General features: G+C 49.6%; 1 protein-coding gene across 1 annotated transcript; it reads left to right on the top strand.

Annotated features, from left to right (window-relative positions):
- Nucleotides 1-1880: 1880 nt before the first annotated feature.
- On the top strand, nucleotides 1881-11159 carry FZD4 (frizzled class receptor 4). Its single transcript, XM_055416170.2, has 2 exons — nucleotides 1881-2505; nucleotides 4669-11159. Exons 1-2 carry the CDS (start codon nucleotides 2209-2211, stop codon nucleotides 5995-5997), a joined length of 1626 nt encoding a protein of 541 aa, XP_055272145.2. The 5' UTR covers nucleotides 1881-2208; the 3' UTR covers nucleotides 5998-11159.
- Nucleotides 11160-27484: the final 16325 nt, after the last annotated feature.

Below are 27484 nucleotides of genomic sequence, written 5' to 3'. Positions count from 1 at the left end.
ACTCATCATTTATTCATCTCTGTAGGCCAGTGGTCTCATGCATTACTCTGCAAAGATAAAGAGAAGATTCAACTCTACTGCTGAGTACGTATATTCCCAGCTGGGAACTTTTCTGGGGAAATAACCCTGCTCCCCCCCGACTCCCACTTTTTTCATTTTTCAAAGGCCTTGCTTGAGCCTCTGTTTTCTCCCCTTCATTTTCTAACAATCACTTTGGTTCTGACCTCAGTTTCTTCATTTCTTTGAGGGACAAATAGAGTCTTCTTCCCTGGAAGGTTATGATGATGGCTGGAGACCATGCAGCTTCTATGTGCCTAACACAATTCTAGGCACACAGCCAAATAGCAAAAAAAGAAAAAAAGTTGATTCCATTCTTGCCCTTACCCAGGACCGGTTGGTAATATATACAAGGCATAACATGATTACCACATGCGTGGTACTGAGGTCCTTTCAACTTGCATCCAGCCTCTGCCATAAGCTAGACTTACCTGAAATGGGAGGACATAAACACACATTAGAAACTTGGTCCCTGTCACCAAGTTCTTGGAGAACTGTGGTAAGTGTTGGACAAAAAGATCTCAGGAAGAGAGCAGAAAGCTCTTAACCCAGATCCTTAGACCCCGCTGCAGGAGATTTCCACATCAACAATAACCAAGTTACTTGGCACTTACGACGTGCCAGTCAGTGTGCGAAACAATTTACACACATTATCTCATTTAAGTCAGAACAACTGTGTGCGGTAGATATGAACTTCCTTATTTTACAGGTGACCCATCTGAGGCTCCGGGAGGCACACTGGCAGTCCTGCAAGGACTAAATCGTTTAGGAATCCACCTGCTGAGGCTTTAGTGGAGAGTGTGGGCTAGCACCAAGCTGGCCAAAGGAGGGGAGGGTGGGGAGAAGGGCTGGGAATGAGAGAGTAGAGCTGGATCAAAACAGGGCTGGCATGATCCCCAGGACCCCCGCAGAACCAGAGAAAGTTGGAAAGAGATGCAGGAGGCAGGTGGGGGGGTTGCCCCGAAGGCTGGGGGAGGGCAGCCTTCCCGGCCCCCTCCCCACCCCGTCAGCACCTCCTGCACAGGTCAAGCTTCTCCCCTCCCGCCCTCTCGCCCTCCCAACCTTATTTAGAAACCGTGTCCCCGAGACAGGAAGGGCGGCGGGCCGAGAAGCACGGAGCGTCCCGGTCTCATTTCCTCTCGAATCCCCCTGTGGAATTTCATTTCGTACGGTGAGGAAATCGGAGCGCGAGGCCGTCGGCGGCTCCGGGGCGCCCCCCTCCCCCGGCTCTCGGCTGCAGGTCGGGCCGAGGCAGGGGGGGGCGGGAGCCGGGCCGGGCTGCACGCCGGGCGGGTTGGGGGGCGCACGGAGCCGCGCGCCCGCGCCGTGCCAGGCGCAGGGCCCCGTGTTCGAAAAGCCTTATCGCCCCGATCCTCCCCATTCTCTGACCCTGACACCGAGAGGCCGAGCGGTTTGCTCCGGGTCACACAGCCGGCAGTTTAGAAACCACGATCTTCGTAAAGAAGCCGAATCCCGTGTTCTTTGTGTACGTTTCGCTGCCCGATGGGGAAGCGGCCGGGGGCCGAGGGGCCAGCTGGAGGACAGCAAAGGGAGCCGGCGGGACCTGGGGGCGCGCCGCCCCCCCGGGGGATAGGGGGCGCGCGGGCCCGGCGGGCAGAGCCGCGGCGGCCTCCGCGCCCGGCCCCAGAGCGCCGCGCACCGGGAGGGAGGCAGGCGAGCGCCGGGGAGCGGGGCGGGGCGCCCGGGGCCGCGGGGCGGGGCGCGGGCGGGCGGCGCGCGGCCACTGGAGGGGCGCGCCGTCCGTCGCGCGCCGGGCCCGCCCCCGCGAACCTCCAGCGCCGCCTCGGGCTCGGGCGGCGGAGCGGCGCGGCGGCGCGGGGTGCTGGCGGGCTCGGCGGAGGCGCTGCGCGGACGTGGCCGGCGCCGGCCCGGGGCTCGCCGCCCGTAGCCATGACCCCCGAAGGCCGTCCTCCGGCCCCGGCTCGCGGCGTCTAGTGCCCCCACGCAGTGGCGCGCAGCTGCGGGAGAGCCGGCCGCTACCCCTCCGCCCCGTCGTCGTCGCCCTTGGCGCCTTATCGCCCTCTCCCCGGAGCCGGGAGCAGCGCGGGCGGCCGGCGGCCCCGTGCAAACTGGGGGTGTCTGCTGGAGCAGCCCCCCGCGCCGCCGCCGCCGCCGCCCCCGGCTCTGGCCATGGCCTGGCGGGGCGCAGGGCCGCGCGTCCTGGGGGGCCCCGGGGGCGATGGGCTCAGTCCGCCGCGGCTGCTGCGGCTGCTGCTGCTGCTACTGCTGCTCGTGGGGCCGGCGCGGGGCTTCGGGGACGAGGAGGAGAGGCGCTGCGACCCCATCCGCATCTCCATGTGCCAGAACCTGGGCTACAACGTGACCAAGATGCCCAACCTGGTGGGGCACGAGCTGCAGACGGACGCCGAGCTGCAGCTGACCACCTTCACGCCGCTCATCCAGTACGGCTGCTCCAGCCAGCTGCAGGTGGGCGCCCCCTCCCTGGGCGGTACCCCTGGGGCAGGGGGACGCCCCCGAGCCCCAGACTCACTCCCCAGGGCCCTTGCCAGGTCGAGCCCCCTGTGCCCTTCCTAGGTCTCAAGGAACGATATCTATCCGGGAAAAGTGATTTCCATCCCCACCCCCACTTTGCTGTCCCTCCTCAGGGACTGGAGGCCAAAACGTTGTGTAAGTCATCTGGCCTGCGAAAGAACCAGCTCTGCACCCCGCCCTTCCGTCTTTCTCCTCTGCCCACCCGTGTCTGGCCAAGCCCCTAACCCCAGCGGAGCTGAGAGTTATCTTTGCCAAGGATTCTGGCCGCCGCTGCTCGGTGGGCGAGTCCTCCGCACGGCAGCCAGTTGCAGCTAAGACTTGGAAGGGAGTGATAAGGCGACAGGGAAATTCTGCTCCCTCGCAGACCTCCTTTCTTCCCCGTACTTTTGGGGTGTGTTATTAAATGCAACACCCCTGGCCCGTTTTCTGCTGCATGGCCCTTCGCGTTGGCTTGCATGATTGTAGAGGTCATGCACGAAGGAATGGTTGCGCTGGCTTGAGTTCCTTCTTATCCTCAGGGTTAAGGGCAGGTTTAGTACCTGGAGGGGGAGAAGGCATAACTTGGGGAAGAGGTGATACTGGGGTCAAGCTCCAGAAGGTAGCTTGTATATTGGAAGATTTTTTTTTTTTTCCCAGTTATTAAAAATGTTAAAGCTTATGTAGTCATATAGAAAATGTTCTTCCTAACATAATAAGTGAAGAAAGAATTTGTATACACGGGTGATTATAGTCTTACCACAACCACAAGTTCACACACACACAAAAAAAACTGGAAGGAAACTTTTAAAAATGTTAACACTGGTTGTGTTTCTGTTGGAAAGGCTATGAGTGATTTTTAGAAATTTAGAAAAGAGAGAATGGGTGGGGTGGGGGAGGAGTGGAGGGGAATAGGGGATAGTTCTATAGTTATCCAGGCTGAAAGCTTTGGAAATCTGTGGTTCTGGTTGTAACTTCTAAGAGATGAACAGGCAGGCAGTTGACTTACTAGGTGCGTGTTTTTACATAGGTCATTTGAAAAGTTGGATGGCGGTTTCAGAAGGATGGCTGGGACTAGACCTGTTATTGGCGAAATGTCCCTGTGGAAGTGTCAGAATTTTAGAACTATGTTATGAAAGCTTAGGAAAATGATTCTCCAGCTCTCAGTTTGGAAACAACACATATCCTGACATCAGTGGCAATTTTGTTGGCAAAAGAGCTTTTCAGGGGTATATATTTTTAATTACATGTATTCTGGGGAGGCAGCCAAGCTGTTTTGAAGGACAGGACGAGATCCCTTTACATGCTGGAAAATAGTTACTTGTAACTCTAGACTTCATAGACAACATCTGTAAGGAGCCAAGCAGACTGTTTATCAGTGCTGGAGGAATTGAGGACAGCAACTGGACTCTCCCCTGCTGGTATTGCAGTTCAGGGACTGAACATTTGTATTTTCCTAATGTGCTTCATTATTATTCATTGAGGAAACCTGGCCGAACAAAGCCCCTGATACCCAGCGATTTCAGCTTGCTTCCCATCCTTGGGTTTAACAGAGTCTCACTGAGGACATTTTTTTTTTTTTCCACTATGAGACTGGTTAAAAAATAATTTGGGGGAATAGAATAGAGGAAGGAGAGATGAGTAACTTGATAAAAGCCGGATCTCCATTTTTTTTGAATATTTATTTTTATGGTAATAAATGAGGATAAAAATAAATCACCGTATCACCCAGAGAACTGAGTCAGACTGATTAGTCTGTCCAGCTCTTTCAAATAGTAGCTGAAAGGGGAGGGAGGCTCAGAGTCAGCTCTTTAAGGTTTATTTCCCTAAGTGTTGTGCAAAAGGGGATTATGTAATGCCATGGGTCCCTTTTATACATTTTTTTGTCTATGTTCTCCTGGAAAGGGTTTACTAGACCCAGAAGAAGAAAAGGGTGTGAATGATGGATTATCAGGCAAGCTCATTTGAGGTCAGAGTCAACAGTCAGATACCCCTATAGACCGATTTAAAAGTCGATACGGACTTTGCCCAGAAGCAGGTCAGATTTGTGCAAGACTTTGTCGGTCAGACTTGCATGTCGAGTGTCACCGTTCTCTTTGTTCGTTTCGTGACTTTTTCCAGTTCTTCCTGTGCTCCGTGTATGTGCCTATGTGCACAGAGAAGGTCAACATCCCCATCGGGCCCTGCGGCGGGATGTGCCTCTCGGTCAAGAGACGCTGTGAGCCCGTGCTGAAGGAGTTCGGCTTTGCCTGGCCGGAGAGCCTCAACTGCAGCAAATTCCCGCCCCAGAACGACCACAACCACATGTGCATGGAAGGGCCAGGTGATGAGGAAGTGCCCTTGCCTCACAAAACCCCCATCCAGCCCGGGGAAGAGTGCCACTCCGTGGGAACCAACTCGGATCAGTACATCTGGGTGAAAAGGAGCCTGAACTGCGTGCTCAAGTGTGGCTATGACGCTGGCTTGTACAGCCGCTCGGCCAAGGAGTTCACCGACGTCTGGATGGCTGTGTGGGCCAGCCTGTGCTTCATCTCCACCGCCTTCACTGTGCTCACCTTCCTGATCGATTCTTCCAGGTTTTCCTACCCGGAGCGCCCCATCATCTTTCTCAGTATGTGCTATAATATTTATAGCATTGCTTATATTGTCAGGCTGACTGTAGGCCGGGAAAGGATATCCTGCGATTTTGAAGAGGCAGCAGAACCTGTTCTCATTCAAGAAGGCCTTAAGAACACAGGATGTGCAATCATTTTCTTGCTGATGTACTTTTTTGGAATGGCCAGTTCCATCTGGTGGGTTATTCTGACGCTCACTTGGTTTTTGGCAGCGGGACTCAAATGGGGTCACGAAGCCATCGAAATGCACAGCTCTTATTTCCACATCGCAGCCTGGGCCATCCCCGCGGTGAAAACCATCGTCATCTTGATTATGAGGCTGGTGGACGCGGACGAGCTGACTGGCCTGTGCTACGTGGGGAACCAGAATCTGGATGCACTCACGGGCTTTGTGGTGGCCCCGCTGTTCACCTACCTGGTGATTGGGACTTTGTTCATTGCTGCGGGGTTGGTGGCCTTGTTCAAAATTCGGTCGAATCTTCAAAAAGATGGGACAAAGACAGACAAGCTGGAAAGGCTGATGGTGAAGATCGGGGTCTTCTCGGTCCTGTACACAGTGCCTGCAACCTGTGTGATTGCCTGTTATTTCTATGAAATCTCCAACTGGGCGCTCTTCCGGTATTCCGCAGATGACTCCAACATGGCGGTGGAAATGTTGAAAATCTTTATGTCTTTGCTGGTGGGCATCACTTCGGGCATGTGGATTTGGTCTGCCAAAACTCTGCACACGTGGCAGAAGTGTTCCAACAGATTGGTGAATTCTGGGAAGGTAAAGAGAGAGAAAAGAGGGAATGGTTGGGTGAAGCCTGGGAGAGGCAATGAGACTGTGGTATAAGGCTAGCCAGCCTCCACGCTTTCCAGGGGGAATGCCAGCATTGGGGTGCAAGTGCTACTAAAAAGCTTCATGCAGTGAATCTCAGTTTGAACAAACTAGCAACACTTCAGTAACGCCCCCGCCAATAATCTACCACCACTCTCCCCACGCTGCCCATCTCCCCCCAGCATCATAAAACTAGTGATTTTGCTGCAGACTTTCGAATGATCCAAAATGGAAAAGCCAGTAAGAGGCTTTCAAAGCTGTGAAAAATCAAAACATTGATCACTTGAGCAGGTCGCAGCTTGGAGCGTGGAGGTCCTCCCGAGATTCCAGGAAGTCCAGGGGATGCTGCTTTTCCCTGCAGGGTGGGATTTGGAGCTGTGAGTAGGCAACTTACAGGGAGAAAGATTAATTAACTTTTTTTTAACCCTTTAAAAGTTTTAAATACTAACGGGGTCTTTCAGACAGCAAAGCGATCTATAAACACTGGAAACACTGGGTTCAGAGAAGTGTTACAAGAGTTTTATAGTTTGGCTGATCTCACATAAACATTTTCTGTGGTGCACTGTCTGCTGTTTAGAACTGTGGATTGCTCTCCCAAGAGGTGGTGTCAGAATCTTTCAGTGCCTTTGTCATAAAACAGAATTGTTTGAACAAACAAAAGTACTGTGCAAACACACATGAGGTATCCCGTGGATTTTTCTTCTCTCTCTCCCTCTTAAATTTCAGCAGCTCCCTCCTCGACCGCTGCTGTTTTCTCCATTTTACATTAATGATTCAAAATAGGTATTTTTATAGGAATGTTTGCACTGCAGCAGGTCTAATGAGGGGGAAAGGAAGGCCGATTCACTTTCTTGACAATCACTTAATTCAGAGGAAAATGAGATCTACCAAGTCGACTTACCTTACCCACCCCAGAGACCGATTGCATTGAGCACCAGGGACTTAATATATTTTACTTTGTGTGATCGTATCTATGCAGACGCCAGTCTGGAAGAGCTAAAATGTTACGTTTCTTGGCAACTTTGCATTCACACAGATTAACTGTATAATTTGTGTGTGTCAATTACAATTAAAAGCACATTCTTGGACCATGACTTAACAGTTACTCAACTGACTTTAAAACTATGGTCAGCTTGCATTCTCAGAATGATAGTGCCTTTTTTTTTTTTTCTCCTTAGCATAAGAATGTTATCAGAGTCTGGTCTATTTAGCAGAATGGAGACTTTTTCAATTTTGTAGCGGGAGCTAAGGACAACTAACCTAACTACTTGGTGCATAATTGTTTCCTAGTAATTGGCAAGGGGCTCCGTATAAGATTTCATTGGAGGCAGTGTGGCCTGGAGTATTTATATGGTGCTTAATGAATCTCCAGAATACCAGCCAGGAGCTTGATTGGTTTGTAGGGAATAAAGTGTAGACCATATGAAATGAACTGCAAACTCTTACAGCACAGGTCTTAATTGCATTTTGCAGGGGTATCCAGAGCTTTTAAATTGTATGCTTTATATTCCTTGCAAGAGGGTACCCCCTAGCAGTCTCTCAAAAGTTGCAGTTCTTTTAAAGTTGTAACTGGCCTTTCTCCTCAACCGGTTGAGGTCTTCTGATCACCAGATCTTTGGGACAGATTGATGTAACAGGTTGCTGTCCTTGAAGTTCATCTCGGTCTTTGCTTTAGCAACTTTGGGATGATTATTTATTTATCCCTGCCCGTCCCTCCTCCCCTTTAAAACAGGTAGGAAAGCTCTTTTATCCCATTTCTTTGTGGGAAAATGTTTCCAGGGATTCAAAATTGCAAATAGGAGTTCAGATTCTGGCAATAAGCATGTCTTTGTTTGTTTGAGCTTTATGCCCCTGGTTTGACATTTTCCTTTCTTCTCTGTCTGTTTTGGTGTGGTTCTCGAGCTAGATGAAGATGCGCGTAAGGACTGTTGCCTGTTTGGGAAGGCAAAGTCTTGGGGTTTCGTGCACAGATGCTAAGTGGGCACTGGTGGCCCCCACTGTGTGTTCTGGGCCTGAGTACCTTGGCTGGACTCTGGGTCAGGGCTCCAGGAGCATGAGAAATGCTCCCCAGAAGGGCCAGTTGAACTCCATCTACAACTGCATCGCCCCTGAAACGTAGAATGTGAACTCCCTGTGCTGCTCACAGACAGTTCCCATAGCTGGCCGGGGCCCTGGAGCGTGCACCCAGGGGCAAAGCCTGCCCTTACTCACGCTCCTCTCCAGTGTCTTGGGAGTTGCTCGGAGACTCTGGCCCAGGAAAGGGAAGAAGGACCGTGCAGGGGTTTGCAGTGCAATTCTCTTTGTAATGATCCAGTGCCTGGGTGACCGAGACAAGCTTCCTAGCAGAGGGCCAGCCATGGAGAGGGTGCTCCGTGTTTATGAATGATGAAATAGTGACAGTAAGGGTACTTGGGTGAACCTGGATGCCCAAGTTCTGGAGCTTTCTGGGTCGTAGAATGTCTGTTCCATGAGTCTCTTGCCTTCTCGGGGGAAGTATATTTGATCGGAACTGGCCATTGGCACACACTGGCAATGTTACAGGCTCATAGGTTGTTCTTTTCACATTCTAGACCTTGGAGGGTGTTTAAGGCTTTAGGAAAGGAGCTTTGTGGCTGAAGAGTTAGTTATCAGTTACCTTGAAGTGAGTTATCATCACCTCTTAAATTGGCATTGGTTTGAAGAAAAAGTTAATTATCAGCACATTTACTGAATGCCAGCTATGTGTCACACCCTGTGTTAGGCACCTTAAGGGATGTCAGGGAGGATCAACTCTGTTCCTCAAACCAATCCGACCTGGTTCTGCTGAACTTTACCGTTGGTTTCAGAAGGAGCAGGGGCTGCTGAATTGCCACCCGTTTCACTGTCTCCATCCCCTAAACCTCTTGCTGGGTCTTTCCAACTTTAACCCATCACTCAGCCCTTCCCAGGGTTCCTTGCAAATCGATGTACAGTCGTTTTGCCAGAAAGCATCGATTCTGATACAGGACAGTCTCTATGGAAACCTCCCTGGATGATCATGAACTTTGGCTCCATCTAATGTGGCTTCTGGGGCAGGCTGTTTAGGGCTCGGGGTTTTCTAGTGACTTGCGCGTGCATGCTAAGTCGCTTCAGTCATGTCTGACTCTGCAACTCTATGGGCTGTAGCCCACCAGGCTCCTCTGTCCAAAAGGATTCTCCAGGCAAGAATACCAGAGTGGGTTGCTATGCCCTCATCCAGGAGATCTTTCCAGCTCAGGGTTCAAACCCAAATCTCCTGCATTGGAGGCAGATTCTTTATCACTGAGCCACCCGGGAAGCCAATCTAGTGACTCACACAGGTGAATTTGAGGACAGCAGCTTGCTAGGGAAAAGGTTAGGGCTCTTCCTCTTTCTCAGAAATTCAGGAGAAGTAGGTATATAATTGTAACTTCCTACAAAATCCCTTGGCCTCGAAAAGGCCCAAGGGCACCTCTGTCAGCTTCCTCTCTGGCAGGCTCCTTTCTCCTCCTCCATGAGGGCTGCACCTCAGGGCAGAGGAACCTGGGGAGAGTGAAGCTGACCAGAACCGCCTGATGGAGTGCCTTGACTGAGTCATATCCTTTTTCCTCCGTGGAGACCCGTTTCCTGATCCCTGAGACTGCTCCTGAACTGGCAGCTTGCTCAGGGACCTCAGCCAGGAGAAGGAGGGACACTTAGTTATTTCCCCGAGACGCTCTCTGACTTTGCTTTCCCCTGGCCCTCTGTCTCCTGCGTCCCCCAAACCTGGACCCCAGGAAGCTTCTGTGTCTGGTCCTGACACTGCCAGCACCCCAGCTCTGTCCTCTCTGCCCTGCCCCGCTCAGCCTCCTGGCTACTGAATTCAGTGCTGGGAGCCCAGCTGAGACCTGAGGGTGTACAGGGGGGCCCCACAGCCGCGGCCCTGGACGGCAGACTCATCAGAGATGTCAGCAGGGTGTGTAAACGCCGGCTTCCGGTGAGGGGCCACCGCCACAGCTGGGAGAGGGCTGTAGAGTGCCCACGGGAAGGAGCCCCCAGGATCAGTCTACATCCTGAGTTGCATTCTTTGATGGGGGAAGTTGGAGAGAATTGCTGTCCCAGCCATTGGACCCTCGACGGTGCTTTTTGCCCCTTTCCTGTACTTGGGCTCAGAGTCCCTGCCTGGGTTTGTATTACGTCTGGCCAGGGACCCGGGTTCTCATCTTTCTCCAGGGCCTAGGTCGTAGATCTTGGAAATGCCTCGCAGAGCGTTTTGCTCCTACCAAGGATCAGATCCCAGAGCCTTAAATAATGGATTTTGTTGCGCTGTGGCCTCGGCAGAGCTGTCTGCTGCCACCTCTCGTCCTTGTGTTCACATCCTCCACCCGGAGGGACGTGAATCCCAGAGCTCCCTCGCCTGCCCCAACAGGCCTCCACCCCACAGTAAGCCCACTTGCTGTTTCTGTTTCTAATTTACCTGGTTTCCCTTCTTTTCGTTGCACCAGCAAATCCCCAGTATTCACCCAGGCGACTTGTCGAGGGCCTGCTTGGGGACCCATGAGCCATGTCCTCCAAGCTTACGGAGCTCCCTGATGGCCCGCAGTATTCAGTATATGACCACTGTCATCCCAGCAGGCTTCCTCAGAGGCTGCGAGCACCCCTGTCCCCCGGAGCCTGGGTCCATCTGCCCTCCCACCATCCCGCCAAGGGCTCGGGCCGGCCTGGCTGGGGCCTTTGGGAAGGCGACGCTGATGTCTCTCCCAGTGGGGCGTCTAGGTGGCCCTGAATTTCTTCCTACCTCACAGGGATGTTGTGAGACTTCAGACGGGAGGAGGGCAAAGGTTCCTTGAGCTCTTGGTAGGAAAGAGGGAGTGAGTATCGGGTGTGATCTAGACAGAGATGAAATTCCGCCTGCTGGTGCTGCGGACAAGCTCATGCTGTGTGGCCTTTCTCGGTCCCCCGGGCCACCCGCAGCCCCAGCTCCCTTGAGGCCAACCTGAGGGACTTTCAGATGTTCGACATTAGAGGTACCAGCAAACCCCTACGACGCATCCTGAACAAATTGCTGAGCGTCAGAAGAAATGGACCCTGCTATCAAGGATGTACAAACGTATGTCTGCATTGATGTCTGTACTGTAAATTTCTAATTTATCACTGTACAAAAAAAAATAAACTTTGCTATTTAATTTTTGTATTAAAGGAAAATAAAGTTTTGTTTATTAGCTGGTGTGTAATTTGGCCTCTTCCTGCAGGTGTCTGAAAGCCCCTGGGAAGCATGCTTACCCAACAGGGAGAAATAAAGAACTGGGTTTGCAGGGCAGAGGCACAGCCTTGTCTTCTTTTTGCTGATGCAATTTTCCCCCGTGGGATTTCTCCTGGGTCAGCCAACCCTCTGAGGTCCAAGGTCAACAGAGTCCATCACTGCTGTGGTCTTTGGTAACTCTCAAGTGGTCACATGATGCTTCGGATGTGACTAAAGTTCTCAAGCTGTCACTCCATCACACCCCATTTTGGTGTGTTCAATACATGTGACCATTTTTACACACCTTCTCAGTCCCTTTGGCTTAATGTTGCAGCCTGAAAAGAGTTTTCTTATCATTGCTAGAGTTCGGGCCACTGAAAAAGGGGAAAGGGAGCTTTTATTTAACTCCAAATTTTTTGAAAAAAAGAAAAACTTTTTTTTTTTCTGGTTACACAATGGTTCTGTGTTGTGTAATCGACATGGGAGTATGTCACATCACTCAGCCAGGAAAATGACTTCTTCAGCTAATTTTATAAGTTGGGTGGTCTGTGTCCCCGTAGCCAGAAAAGTCATCAGACAAAGCAAATTCAAGGCCTTTATCAGGACATTGCCATGGGAGCAAGCAATATTATGGACCACACAGGCACACAGGGAAGGGGAGTCATTGCCATCTATTGGAGATGCTGTTGAGGTCCCCGAGGAGAACATTGGCCCTTTTGGTTTACCTTTAAATTTCTTTCCACCCTTTGGTTTCACCTGAACACCACCCTGCTTTGCTGTGCGTAGAAAGCCCAGGGAGCAAGAATCTGCAATGCTCTTCTCCTTCACTGAAGATTGCTTTTGTACTTTTAAGTCCAGCCATACCTGAAGGGAGCCATATAATTTAAATTCTCTTCCCTGGAAGACAGGCTGTGTGTCTCATTTCATTACCTACTCATTATGTACTTACGATGTTAGGGAAAAGTCAACACAATCTGGGGTGAATTCACGATAATCCCTTGCACTGGTACAAACCCTTTCTGGATAGAAAATGCTTTTATTTACATGATTTCATTTTATGCTCATGTCACCTTGGAGGTAAGCAGTGTGGGCACTGCCTCGCTTTAGAGATGAGAACTGAAACTTAGGGTGAGGGACTTGCCAAGGGGGACCTCTGTAGGTGGGTAGCCTGTTGGTCAGCCAGGCGCTCTCCTGCTTAGCCCAGGGTTTTGGGTTCATTCTATTGGGTTGGCCAAAAATTTCTTCTGGGATTTCCCTACGATGTTATGGGGAAAATCGAACAAACTTTTTGGCCAACCCAATACAGTGAGTTGCGAGTTGAATCATGTCTGCCCCAAAGACACACTTAAGTCCTAATGCTCTTCACCTATGAATATGAATTTCTTTGGAAATAGGATCTTTGCACTTATAATCAAGATCAGCTCATACTAGATGCATGCCTGCATGTTAAGTCACTTCATTCGTATGACTAACCCTATTTGTGTGACTCTTTGCAACCCCAGGGACTGTAGCCCACTAGGCTCCTCTGTCCATGGAGTTTTCCAGGCAAGAATACTGGAGTGGGTTGCCATTTCCTCCTCCAGGGGATCTTCCCGATCCAGGGATCGAACCTGGGTCTCCTGCTTGGCAGGTGGGTTCTTCAGCACTGAGCCACCTGGGAAGCCCCATTCCTCTGATGTCTTTACTGCAGATTGTTCGCCAAGAATGGATAAATGTTTTGGCAGGCAACTCAGTAACGAGACCTGGCCATGAGCTTCTGTTGTTTAAGGATTATGTAGGTGATCACTCTGGTAAGTTTATCTGTAAACTGGACATCCCTAGAATAAATCCCAGGATCCCTGACACTCAACTGACCTGAACCGGTCTTAGCTGCTCTCCTGTCCACCCGCCCCTGATGGGAGCTGTGTCTGCAGGGCCGGGACCTTGGCTGGAATGTGGCCCAAGGGTTTTTAGCATTTCTGTCCTGAGAACTGATTTTTTCTCTTTCCCATTTTAGCTTTCACATGCAATCATAATTTTAAAGTTGAGCAGACTCGACTAAAGAGGTCAGCCTTGGCCTCCTGTCTTCAGAGTTGCTGTGAACAGAAATAAACCACACTCGGAGAAGGGCGTTGCCCTCTGCTCGGTTTTCCTTCGTGCAGCTGGGGTGTAGGACTGGGAACATCTTGGTAAACGTTTTGAAAAGATTGGACCTGCAAAGATTTAGTCCAAAAAAGTTTTCAAAACGGGACCTTGGTCCCATCCGAAATTCCCAGGTCAGGAATTTTCCTTCTGACCTTTTCTTTCTGTCTCATCCTTAAGGAGAAGAGCACCCAAGGATTCATCTGCTCTCAGCCAAAGGCTTCCAACTTCTCAAACTCCCAGGGAGAAAGAATAAAAAGTAAGATTTATTACATTTCACATCAACTGCCTGATTTTCATCAGCTTCCCACATGGCTTCCTATAAGCCCCCAATCTGTTTTATGCCCAAGAACCTGATGAATCTCACGGATAACCCACATTATCAATGCCTTTCTCTTTAAGAGATGATGATTGGCTATCTACCTTTTCCAAAATGCCTAAGGACTGCATCATTTCACTCGAGAGGAACTGAACGTAGCGTGCAAAGCTCTGAGGCAGGGTTGATAAGTCACAGAGGAAAACCTGTCCTAGTTCCGTCGTTTTCCATGCACTGCCTTGCCTTTCCGCGGGTGTTTCCCTTCGTCTGCAAGGACTCTTCCCTCCTTCAACTAGGCTGTGTCTAGTCTTTCTTCGACATTGAGATCTTAGGTCACCTCTCCTGGGAAGATGTCCCCGACCGACCTTCCAACTTGCCACTTCCTGCCTCCTTTGGATTCCTCTTTTTAATATTCGTTTATTTGACTGCACTTGGGCAACCCACTCCAGTGTTCTTGCCTGGAGAATCCCAGGGACGGGGGAGCCTGGTTGGCTGCCGTCTATGGGGTCTCACAGAGTCGGACACGACTGAAGTGACTTAGCAGCAGCAGCAGCAGGGGTTTAGTTGCAGCACACAGGATCTTACATTACTGCACACAGAACTCAGTTGTGTCACTTGGGATCTAGTTCCCCGACCAGGAGTCGAACCTGGGCCCACCCGCATTGGGAAGGTGGAGTCTTAGCCACTGAACCACGAGGGAAGTCCCACTCCCATTGCTTCTAACCACCGGTCAATCTAAGCCTCTGTGCTTTCAACTCTGGGGGCCTTGACTGTACTGTTTGTTATGGTCTGTGGATGTATCCATCTCTCCACCAGAATGAGCAACACGATGATGACTCTGAGCACCCAAAGGTGCCCACCCGTGTGTCCTCAGGGCCTAGCAAGGGTTTCAGAAATATCTGTGGAGAGACTAAGGAAGGTAGGGTAGAAGAAGACGGTGTTTTATCTTGTTGCTGCTGCTGCTGCTAAGTCACTTCAGTCGTGTCCGACTCTGTGTGACCCCACAGACGGCAGCCCACCAGGCTCCCCCATCCCTGGGATTCTCCAGGCAAGAACACTGGAGTGGGTTGCCATTTCCTTATCTTGTTAGGTGGGGGCTTTGGTGACAGATGTGGCCAGCATGGGAAAGAAAACCAAAGGTGACAAGAGGCATCACATAGGCCGAGGTTTCTGGAAAAAAAGCTTGGGGGTAGTGGCAGAAAACCCTGCAGTCGTTGGTTGTGACACTGATCACCTCCCCGCTGTGTCGCTTATTGTCGTCTTTCTTCCCTCTTGTTTCTCTCCTTCTCCCCCCCCACCCCGCCCCCAACAAATATTTGCTGAGCGCCTACTGTATGCAGAATCCTGGGGTTGTCTGGGGAAGGGAGAGAGGGAGTGATTGTAGAAAACCGCAAAGACAAGGTCCAACTCCGAGTCCAAAAGTACAGATGACGAAACAGAGAAAGAATCCATCTGTTATTCACAAGCTTAAAATTCCAAACCTGGAAAAACAAATCCTCTGTTGCTTAGTAAATATTTGTGGAGTAGCTGAACGAGGGTCCAGCCCCAAGATAACTAAGGCACAACCCTTTCCCTCCAGAAGTTCATGGCAACAAACCCCATGCCCTCCGTACCTGGTAAAGGCTCCTGGTAAAGGCTCGGGACCCACTAAGGGGTCAGAGCTACTATTCCCACCGTGTTCATTATGTAATTTCTTCCTAATCTGAGTCTTGGGGCTTTCTTTGTTTAGTGTGGGTGCTGCAGCTTCTGAGGACTGAGTGCAAAGGGAAAGCATTTTCTAAGCATTGTCATCCCATTTGATCCCCTGAAGGACACCTCGGCCTCAATAGGTAAATGTGTAGGGAGGGGGCAGGAAGCAGGCAGAGTCCAGGCACCACGACTTCTCTAAAACTTGGTCTGCTCATCAAAACCACCCTCTGTTCAAACTGTAAAAAAAAAAAACAGGGGACTTTCCTGGCGGTCCAGTGATGAAGACTTCACCTTCCAGTTCACCAGACACAGGTTCAGTTCCTGGTCAGGAAGCTACGATCCCACGTGCCTCAGGACCTCAAACACCCCCAAACATAAAGCAGAAGCACTATTTAAGTGAATTCCATAAAGACTTTAAAAATGGTCCACATCAAAAACTCTTTCCAAAAAAAAAATTTTTTTTTTTAAATAAAAATCTAAACTCACAAAGTGGCATCAGAGGCATTTAGCCATTGGACCAAGATGCCTCCTCTGCACGTCTCCGCTGGCGCACGTGATTTCTGATCCCTGCAGCCAGAAGGTGTGTGTGTAGGTGTGTCTGCCTTGTGCCCTGTGGGATCCTTCTCTTGCTTCTCTCGTGCCACAGTTCTACGACTCCAGAGAGATTGCTCTGCAGAAATGGAGACAAGCACGCAGTCAGCCTCCTCTGCTCGTCTGCCCAGAGCTAGAGGAAGAGAGGTGTGAAGAAAGCTGGCGGCGGGAGGCCTGTGGGGAGGTGCGGGCAGTGAGTGGAGCCTGAGATCTGGAGCGGGAGGGAGCGCGGACGCAGGCCGGGGGAGGAGAGGCCTCGGAGGTCGCGCCGTCTGCTCGCCGGGCGCAGGGAGGGGCGGGGGCGTCTCGAGGCGCTCTCCCGGCCGCCTCTGGGCCTGGGCTGCACACACGGCCAGCATGGCTGTGGGGGAGACGGGGCAGACAGACCAGTGTGCGAGGCCGTGAAGGCCTCAGCGAAGCGCGAAGCAGAGACTTGGAGAGGAGCGGGCGATTTGCAGAGCGGCGGCGGCACGACCATCCAGTGAGCCGCATGTGGGCTTTCTCCGCGGCTTGCGCTCCCGAGGCCCGAGGCCCGGAGCTCTGTTTGCTCCGGACACCTGAGACGCACACTCCCTGCGTCGCGAGTCCCAGATAAATAATGATCGAAGGAGCTACACCAGGGCTGCGGCCCGTCGCACCCCGAGGAGACGGCCTCCCTCAGAGCCTGCAGGGCCGCGTGGCACCTTCCGTCGGGGGCTGGAAGGGCCGGGGCCCTGGAGCTGGGCACCGTGTTGAGCTGTTTCAGTCGTCTGCAGCCGCCCCACCACCACTTTTGGACTGGGAGTTTCCTATCGAGACGTGCTTCCTAGAATAGCTGCTACAGATTCCATGGGAAGGGCTTCACTTAGTATAACACCAACTTAACCCCACTCACGTTTCCATCTAGATCTTGTTTCTTGACAGTTTTCTCTGCGAGCTACTGTGATCAGGAAACAAGAAGTCTGCACTGCCAGCCAGATCCACAGCAAAAGGTGTCACCAGCACGCACCTTTTCCCTAGTCCTCTTCCTTTTAAATCAGAAATTCTGTATAACATTTTCCATCAGTGAAAGAGAGAACCACCACTTCCTAGCTTTCTCTCTCTCTCTTTTTTTTTTTTTAGTCCTTTTTTTTTTTTAAAAAAACAACAGACCTTCCTTTTGGATTTACATCAGCATTTAGCTAACTTCCTGAACACTTCACCCACTTCCTGAACTTATTCTGAGGAAGGAAAAACATCCTCCTTCAGAAATAAATGCAAATAATCACGGAGATTATTTTTATTAAATAAATAGTGTAAATGCAATGGAATTTCCTGTACAATGTACGTTTACTGTGGATATTTCAACAAGAATCTGTTTGTTGTGATCTCGTTGGAACCGTTTTATTTGCAGATAGTCTGAGGGATTATAACAGTTATGTAGCTACTCAAGAGATAAGTTCTGAACATTTGCAATTTTTTTTCTGTTTGCTGTTGTTAAAAAGGTTTTTTTTTTTACTAAAAAATCTGAACACTAGGGGGAATGGTTTTCTTTAGGTCAGCAATTCTGAAGCTTGCTTTCTTTTAAAACAGGGTTTTCATGACCCCTAGTGGTGAATAGGGGGAAGGACCACTTTAAAGCCAAAGGTGAGTGTCACAAGAGTGTCTCAGTGATCAGGGTTTTTTAGTTAATGCATTTGTCTGGAAGGAAATGGGCTTCCCTGGTGGTTCAGACGGTAAGGAATCTGCCTGCAATGCAGGAGACCCTGGTTTGATCCCTGGGTTGGGAGGATTCCCCTGGACGCCAATATTCTTGCCTGGAGAATCCCATGTACAGAGGAGCCTGGTGGGCTACGGCCCATGGGGTCCCAAAGAGTCAGACACTGAACGACTAACTTTGGGAGAAAACACACCCGTTCCAAACACTTCTTAATGCCCATCCTGCCTGAGAACCCTGTGAAGTGATGATATGGAAATGGCAATCCTTAAACATTTCTGGTGATGTTCTGTTCTTTTGACTAATATTTCTTCAGAGCCAGCCCACTGCCTAGCCAGCCCCACCTAAACTGGTTCAGTTTAAGAATGAATGAAGAATCTGAGACTTTGCAGAGAGAAACGCATCAATATATCAAGTCAGGATCAGGTTCTCTTCCTTTTTTTTTTTTTTAAATGAAGGCAGTCTGTATTTGTAAGAAGTTTTCGATTTGGTCATCTGGTTGTGGAGAAGAATGGAACTTTTCTGTTGAGTAAATCTCATGGATTCCTTTGAGATGTGTTTCAGGCTGACTGTCCCTGTCTTTTTTGTTTTTATTTTTGGCCACACCACATGGCATGTGGGATCTTAGTTCCCCAACCAGGGATTGAACCCCAGGCCCCTTGCCTTGGAAGGGCAGTGTCTTAACCACTGGACCACCAGGGAAGTCCCCTTGCCCCTGTCTCTTATGAAGGGTTTACAGGGCCTTTCTTAATGTTCTCCAGTGTGTTGGGCAGCAGCTAATTTTTAGAGGAAGCAGTGATAAGAATCTGAGAAAGGCTTTTTGCCCCCACGTTCCTTGCACCACCGTCCAGCAGAAGGCTGCCTGGGACACATGGATATCTAGCCTCCTCGCGCCCTCCCCAGGAAGAGGCTCCCTCATCCATTACCCAGGCTGACATTCTTCTGCAGATCCATCCAAGGTCTCCAGAGTCGGGCCCCTTCCCGTCAGCTCTTCCTCAGACTCAATGTACGTTCTCAGCAATTCCAGCTCCCCATGTGTCTCACTATTCTCTGCTTTGCACAGCAGGTCCCTTTGGCCAGGAAACCCTGTCCCTCCAAGGCCCTGGGCTCACTGCTCAAGACCCCGTGTCAGCATTCTCTCTCCCGGGAGCCTTGAATGAGCCCTCCTGGCAGACCTTGTGTCCCCTGGGTGTCACCTCTCAAACACCTATAATTGCGCGTTATCTCACATTCTCTTGTTTGCACACACGTCTCCCCTAGACGTCTGTGATAGTCTCATGGACAAGGACTGTCCTGGTGCTTAACTCCCTGGCTTGTCCGGGTGCCCTGCAAATGCTCACTGACATCCTCACATCAGTATCTGGAGGCTTAGACTGTTCTGCTTGGCTACAGCGTTTTGATAGGAGAGGGCGGGGAGTGTGCAGCTAGTTCAAAGGTAGAGTCAAGAGAGCAGGTCTTTGAAAGTGTACAGAACCACTTATTATCTCAAATGGCCTCAAACTTCATCCCCAAGGAATATGATGGTTTCACATAAATGATCTCTAAATTTTTATCTGGGTGCAAACTTGTGGGTTTCTATAACTGGACGAGCTGTGACCTAAGCTTTTTTAAAACTCTGGGGTCAATGCAGGAAGTCTGTAACTGCACGCAAAATATATTATGCACACATGTGTCTTTGGGGAGCAGAATGGTCCAATCTTTCATAGGTGGGTGTATGATTACAAAAGATTGAATACCACTGATGAAGAATTGTTGACCAAAAAGGATGCTCATAATCTTTATTGGCTCAGTAGGAATTGACACCTTCTTGAGTGCTTCACAAGAGAGGCTTATAAACCAGCGATTCTGCTGCTTTTTCTCCACTGTCCTTCATTAGGGCACCTACAGGTCTGGTCTACGGTTTAAAAAGAGAGGTTAAGGGCTTTTGCCTGCGTTCCATTGGTGTTGAATTAGCGTCACCCTCCTTAGGTTCTAAAGGTATTGTAAAGGTATGATCAGAACCCTTGACAACCAAAGATTATGTAGCATTCCCCACATGAAGAATTTTTCCTGCTCCAGGAAAGCTATCCCAGAGTGCTCACCAATCCTGCCCAAATGGTCCAGGCTGAACCCTCTGTGCAGGTAACCTACAAGTGAAGCATGACTATAAAACGTTCTGCCACTGTGGGCTGGGCTTGCAAACCGCTAGGATGCTTTTGCTTCTGGATGGGAGATGCCACCTGTAAAGTGAATTGTGGTTGGGAGAGGCAGGATTCTTGTGTGTGTGAGCTGGGCAGTCATTCAGAGTCTCAGGCTTTAATGCTCTACTGTTGCTGTCTTGAGTGAAGTGAAAGTGAAAGTTGCACCAGTCGTGTCCGACTCTGCGACTCCATGGACTGTTGGCTACCAGGCTCCTCAGCAGACAGTCTATGGAGTTCTTCAGAGTACTGGAGTGGGTTGCCATTTGAAGTTCTTAATAATTTTTGAATAAAAGCTTCTATGTTTTTACTTTGCACCTGGTCCTGAAAATTGTGCTGCAGGACCCGAGTGGCTGCATATTCCTGAAGCAGCACCGTGTGGTGGAAAGCGCATGAGCTTTGGAGTCAGCAGTTGGGAGTTCACATCCCCTTTCTGTAATTTCCCAGCTGTGTGAGTGTGACTAGGTTGCTTAACCTCTCTGGCCTTCAGTGTTCTTATATCTGAAACGGTGATCATGGTGACCATAGTATCTAACTTCTATAATTATCAGGGCTGTTAAACAGTACATGTTATGGCAATGGCTGATAATGATGACAATGATTTGAAATTAACAAGAAAGAACAAAATACATGAAAAGGAGACTAAAACCAAAAAATCCATACACACAGACTTTTCGAGTTGGGAGGAATCCTAAAGACGAGCTCTTAGGTCCAGCGGTTTTGACCTTTGTCCTTCCACAGTCCTTTGAATTAGACCACTTGGAAATATTATATTATCATTACTTTCCTTTATTATACATCTTTTTCCACATTCAACTTTGAGACCTTCCTCCTGTCTCCCCAGACTTGGGACTGTGTCTATCCTTGAAAACAAACAAACAAAACTCTCCACAATGCCTGTCATAAAGTAGATGTTAACTGTTGAAAGAATGAACTAGTTCATTATTTGATTTTATTGTTGAGAAGCTGAAGCCCAGAGAAGCTGAGTGAGTTACCCAGGCTCACAAAGCCTGTCCTTGGCAAAGCCAGAACTGGAGTCCCTTCTGTTTGTTTTGAAAGGAGTGCTTACGGCCCCGTGGGGACCCATGTAGACACCATCTTTATTGCTTGCTGAGCTGCAATGATCAGATTACCTGGGAAATGTCTGAGTCTTTTGTGTCAGTGTATATTTACTTATTTGGAGTTAAAAATCAGAGGGCAAGGCCAGCCACTGGGGCTGGAATGAATATCCTTGGGACTATCACAGAGAACTTCTAGAGAAAGCAATCCATCAGACCCCTTTACTGAGCTCACAAGCCTGGCTCCCCTCTCTTCTTCCCTAGATCCTCCCATTCATGAGATTATCCTCTGTGATGCTGATGTCCTAGCTGTGATTGATCACCCACTGCTATCTCAGGGACCTGAGAGTGACCTTCTGGGTGCATTTGTAAGGAAAAAAAAAAAACTTGAATGCATCCTCCAGTTGGCCTGAGATAAGGGGGACTCAGAGTCATCTTTCATTAGAAAGATGGAAAAGCAATCATTGGAAAAACAATCTAAACAATGAAAAAACATCCATAGGAAAATATTCTCCTTCCAGAGACTCAAAAGATACTTCTGATTTCACCCACCCCGCTGACATGATACCACCCCTAGGAAAGAAAAACAGATGTGTTTGTGAGAGGAGGAGAGAAGGGGAAGAAAGGGGAGATGGAAAGGTTAACAGAGGACGGAGGAGGCAGGAGGGAGGAGGGGCGGAACGCAGGGACAAGATGAAGACGCGGACCGAGAGGCTGGCCGTATGTGCAAAGAGGTGTGGGACTCATGTTTACCTGAAGAATCCCAGAAAGCTAAATCAGACCATCCGGATGAATCAGTCTTGAGAAACTCACTTGGTTCAGTGTTAATTCTCAGGCTGGGAAGGAAGCATTAGAATACCGCGAAAAGATCTGGGTTTGAGTTTCGGCTCGAATGACAGTTGGTTGTGTGGACAGGGACTTGAATTTTTCAAGTCCTAGACCTCAGTTTTCTGACTCAGAAGTAGGGGGGAAATAGCGGAAATGAGACATACGAAAGTCATTTGAAAAAACAGAGTGTGACTCAAGCAAACACGGCCTCGAATTTACACACGAGCTGGATCCATTCCACTTAAAACAGGCTTCGACACACCTCCAGCTCTGCCTTTCAGAAGCTGGAGGAACTTTTCTACCTCGTGTTTCTTAAATAAGTACAAGATCCAATGGTCTCATGACATCATTATGCTCAGGTGAGCTCATTCTGAGTCGTGGGTACAATTCTGAAATCATAATAAAAAGAAAAAATAGACGCATGGCTTCCTACCAGCTTTCAACACACTTGTTACCCTGGAGTGGGCAGACCTGGCTGGCAATGAGATCTGATGCCAGTCCTGCCGCTCTAGTGCAGTGTGAGAGAGTGTGACCACCTGCAAATTTCTCAGCCTCATCCAGCCTCCCTCTTCCCGCTTCTGGTGGGAAAACACCCCCCTCCCTGTGTTGTCGGCACAAAGGCAAGTGCTGAGCGCAACTCTTGACGTCTGTTGCAGCCTCTGCCTTTGTTGGCCGACCCTGCACCCTCAGTTCCGGCGCAAAGCAGATGGGAAATACATAGTGTCTTTCCTCCTCCTTTTCTCTTTTTCATTGCTCTTACCCCCTCCCCAGTCCCACTTACTCAGGTAAGTATTTCCTTGGGCCCCAAAGTAAAAGCTCTGGATCTGGGTATCTGAGATACTGCTTGACAGCATCTCTGTGAAGGCTGCAAATAGAAAATGCTTAGAAACCGCTCTAAAGCCCCTACATACGAGCCTACAAGCTGTGACCTTTCAAAGATGTGGATGTGCAGACCGGATGGAATTGGAGGCCCAGAGAAAGGATGAAGAGAGAAAAGAGGAAGAAGAAACCGAAGAACCGAAGGGATTCACGACAGGAAACGGCAAGGGGATTTTCTCTACTTGTGGAGGCACTGTTAGTTGCTGAGGCACCAGACCTGAAACTAGAAAGGGGCATGAAAGTTGCAGCAGCCATTCAGAATGCAGTCCAGGGCTACCGTGGCATCCATGACAAGAAAGACGAGCTGCCACCCAGAAATCACTGGACCATTTTTTCAAGAGGATAGGTGGAATTGAATCCGGCACGGAACCAGAGCCTGTGCCATGTGTGTCAGCTGCGAGGGCATTGCAGCCTGCCCTCCGTCTCTGTTGCTGACCACCCTTCGGCTCTTCCATCTCCCGCCTCCGCTCCCTCCTCCATCACTAACTATCCTCGCCTGTTCACCCGATGCCCGCCCCTGTTTGCCAGCTGTCCTGCTGTGCTTTTCAAGGTCCTGTACTGTAAGATTAAAAATGTTTTCTTTAGTTTTTGTTTTGTAACGTATTATTTGTGTGAAAAGCATTACAAACCTGTTGCAGTACAGTACTATACAACCAGTTGTGTTAGTTGGCTCCCTAGGCTGACTCTGTTGGACTTAGAGACAAATTGGATTTACGAACGCCTTCTCAGAACGGAACTCGTTCGTGTGCAGGGGCCCTACTGTATTTTATGGTTGTATATCTGTCTTGGGTGTCAGCGGTGAACAGATGCCAGAGAACCTACTTGCAGGGAAGTTTGTTGGAGGGATAGTAGAGGGTGGCGGGAACTAGAGAGGGCGGAGATCAGAGGAGGTTCTCATGCTGCTCAGAAAGCGGCAAGGGAGGGGAAAGGGTCCAAGTGTGCGTTTGCTCTCGATTGATAATTTGTTGTGTGAACGCGGACGTGTCACTTCACATCCTAGGCCTCCGGTCTCCCACCCAAGAGTGGAGAGTCAGAGCGTGAGGAGGCCAGAGAGGTCACAGCAGTGCTGTCCTGGCAGCAGTGTGGTCAGCAAGCCAGTTCCGCGGCTTTCGAACCAATGGCTTCCAGCTTTCTCCGTGGATAACCACCGACCACATCTGTGTTCCTGCACTGATTCCCGGAGACTGCCAGTTCAAGGGAAGACCACCAGAGGGGCGGAGCCCAAGTCAGGTGCCCAGCCTCAGATTTCGCCAGGGCTGGTGTGTGAGTGTGTGTGTGTGTCTGTGTGTGTGTGAGAGTGTGTGTGTGTGAGAGTATGTGAGTGTATGTGTCTGTGTGTGTGAGTGTGTCTGTGAGCGTGTGTGTCTGTGTGAGTGTGTGTGTCTGTGTGAGTGAGTGTGTGTGTATGAATATGTGTGTGTGAGTGTGTGTGTCTGTGTGTGTATGAATGTGTGTGAGTGTGTGTGTATCTGTGTGAGAGTGTATGAATATGTGTGTGTGTGAGTGTGAGAGAGTGTGAGTGTGTGAGTCTGTGTGTGTGAGTGTGTGAGTGTGTGTGAGTGTGTGACTGAGTGTGTGAATGTGTGACTGAGTGTGTGAGTGTGTATGTGTGAGCGTGAGTGTGTGTGAATGTGTGTGTGAGTGTGTGTCTGTGTGTGTATGAATGTGTGTGTGCTTGTGTGTGTGTGAGTGTGAGTATGTGAGAGTCTGTGTGTGAGTGTGAGAGTGAGTGTGTGTGAGTGAGTGTATGTGTGTGTGTGAGAGAGAGGTCCTGACTACTTTTGATGTGAAAGATGGGTTCAACCTCCCACCAAGAAAAACCACAGCGAGATCAGTCCTTAGAAAGAGAGAGGGACTGGTTGAGAGACACTAGACAGTTAAACTGGGACACCTGTCCAGTTGCAGCTCAGAAGAGGAGGTGCAGGCATCTTCCAGAGGCCATGGACTCTGAGGTCCCGCCTTGTGTGGGGACAAAGGGCCCAAGTACAGTGCTGGGGGTCCTCCATCCACTGCTGTGAATAGGGAGGGCCCTGCAGTGTCTGCTTGTTCCTGGTGGCTTTGAAGAAAAATCAACACTAAATGAAAACAAATAATTAGGAATTTATTGTCATTGAAAAACACATATAAACAAGTTCCACTTTCCACTTCCACTTTGAAAGTGGCTCAGTCATGTCCAACTCTTTGCGACCCCATAGATTATACAATCCATGGAATTCTCCAGGCCAGAATACTGGATTGGGTAGTGTTTCCCTTCTCCAGGGGACCTTCCCAACCCAGGGATCAAACCCAGGTCTCCCACATTGCAGGTGGATTCTTTACCAGCTGAACCACAGTTCAGTTCAGTTCAGTTCAGTCGCTCAGTCGTGTCCGACTCTCCACGACCCCATGAATCACAGCACGCCAGGCCTCCCTGTCCATCACCAACTCCCGGAGCTCACTCAGACTCAAGTCCACAGAGTCAGTGATGCCATCCAGCCATCTCATCCTCTGTCGTCCCCTTCTCCTTCCGCCCCCAACCCTTCCCAGCATCAGACTCTTTTCCAGTGAGTCAACTCGTCGCATGAGGTGGCCAAAGTATTGCAGTTTCAGCTTTAGCATCAGTCCTTCCAATGAACACCCAGGATCGATCTCCCTTAGAATGGACTAGTTGGATCTCCTTGTGGTACAAGGAACTCTCAAGAGTCTTCTCCAACACCACAGTTCAAAAGCATCAATTCTTCGGCGATCAGCCTTCTTCACAGTCCAACTCTCACATCCATACATGACCATGGGAAAAACCATAGCCTTGACTAGACGGAAGGGAATCCCAAAAACACTGAAGTGGGTAGCCTATCCCTTCTCCAGAGGATCTTCCCGACCCAAGAATTGAATCAGGGTCTCCTGCATTGCAGGCAGATTCTTTACCAACTGAGCTATAAGGGAAGCCCAATAAACAAGTTGAATTCAATTAAATTAAATACACTCTGCCTCTGAGTGTAGACAGGTTTGGAGAAATTGCCATGCGGAAATCAGTCACAACCCAGCTGAAGAGCTGGTCCCTTACCATTTAATAAACAAGTTGAATTCAATTAAATGGTAAGGGACCAGCTCTCCAGATGGCTTGTGACTGATTTCCGCACAGCTGTCTCTCCAGAGTTGTCCACACTCAGAGGCAGGGGCCTCAAGCAGCCCATGTGTGTTTCTCACCACCTCTCAGCTCTCAGCACGCCCCTGAATGCTGGGCGGCCGTGCCACTGATCGTATGGTCTCTGCTTCAGGAACTGACTGCTTCCTTCTTTTATATCTTTAAAACCCTAAGCATTCAAAAAACTAAAGACTCAAACCCAACAGCTGAATGCATTTTTTGTCCCCCTCAACCTACCCCCAACCTTTCTTTTTAGCCAAAGAACAAGTATTCTGATGAATCTCAGAAGTTATTGTACCTATTTCCTGCTAAAAGGTGACAAACCAACAAGAAAATAATTGTTAATCATCCCCCAACTCTTCATTGCAAATAAACAGAACTACTTTGGACAATTTAGATGGTCCACAATCACCTCCACAATTTGGTATGGATTATGTTAGACTAAATCCTCACTTTTGCACAGGGCTTCACAGTTTATATAGAGCTTTATGGTTTGCATGGGCTTCCCATGTGGCTCAGTGGTAAAGTGTCTACCTGCCAACACAGGAGACCCAGGTTTGATCCCTGGGTCAGGAAGATCCCCTGGAGGAGGAAATGGCAATCCACTACAGTGTTCTTGCATGGGAAATCCCATGGACAGAGGAGCCTGGCGGGCTACACTCCATGGGATCACAAAGAGTTGAGAGGAGAGTGAAAAGGTTGGCTTGAAGCTCAACATTCAGAAAACAAAGATCATGGCATCTGGTCCCATCACTTCATGGGAAATAGATGGAAAAACAGTGGAAACAGTTCAGACTTTATTTTTTTGGGCTCCAAAATCACTGCAGATGCTGATTGCAGCCATGAAATTAAAAGATGCTTGCTCCTTGGAAGGAAAGTTATGACCAACCTTGATAGTATATTAAAAAGCAGAGACATTACTTTGCCAACCAAGGTCCGTCTAGTCAAGGCAATGGTTTTTCCCGTGGTCATGTATGGATGTGAGAGTTGGACTGTGAAGAAAGCTGATCGCCGAAGAATCGATGCTTTTGAACTGTGGTGCTGGAGAAGACTCTTGAGAGTCTCTTATACTGCAAGGAGATCCAACCAGTCCATTCTAAAGGAGATCAGTCCTGGATGTTCATTGGAAGGACTGATGCTGAAGCTGAAACTGCAATACTTTGTCCACCTCATGCGACGAGTTGACTCACTGGAAAAAACTCTGGTACTGGGAAAGGTTGGGGGCGGGAGGAGAAGGGGTCAACGGAGAATGAGATGGCTGGATGGCATCACCGACTCTGTGGACATGAGTTTGAGTGAACTCCAGGTGTTGGTGATGGACAGGGAGGCCTGGTGTGCTGTGATTCATGGGGTCGCGGAGAGTCGGACACGACTGAGCGACTGAACTGAACTGAACTGAACTGAAGCAACTGACCGAGCACACACACACACGCATAGTTTGCGTGGAGTCTGTAGTTTGCCCTCTTAAATGCATTATTTTATTTGAGCCCCACAATAGGCCACTGGGAAAGCATCACCTTTCTTCTGATTACTGTAAATACCTCCTCAACTTGTTCAATGTCCACTCTTTCTTTTTTCCTTTAAATTGAGGCATACTTGCTGCTGCTGCTGCTGCTAAGTCGCTTCAGTCGTGTCCAACTCTGTGCGACCCCATAGACAGCAGCACATCAGGCTCCTCTGTCCCCGGGATTCTCCAGGCAAGAACACTGGAGTGGGTGAGCCATACTTAACATCTGATAAAAAACACAAGCCTCAGCTGTTCACTTTGGCAAGTTTTGACAGTTTTACACACTGTGTAACTGCCAGGTACAAACAGACACAAAACATTTCCATCACCCCAGAACATT

Source organism: Moschus berezovskii, chromosome 25 (assembly GCF_049115385.1).
Source record: "Moschus berezovskii isolate FMDL1 chromosome 25, NW_MosBer_1.0, whole genome shotgun sequence".
Taxonomy (NCBI): Eukaryota; Metazoa; Chordata; class Mammalia; order Artiodactyla; family Moschidae; genus Moschus; species Moschus berezovskii.
This window is presented reverse-complemented; position numbering and strand designations above follow the sequence as displayed.

Excerpts from the sequence above, each read along its gene's own strand:
- FZD4 (XM_055416170.2), top strand. The coding sequence starts at position 2,209 with ATGGCCTGGCGGGGCGCAGGGCCGCGCGTCCTGGGGGGCCCCGGGGGC. Across the intron at positions 2,506-4,668 it reads GCTGCTCCAGCCAGCTGCAG|TTCTTCCTGTGCTCCGTGTA; the intron begins GTGGGCGCCCCC and ends GACTTTTTCCAG.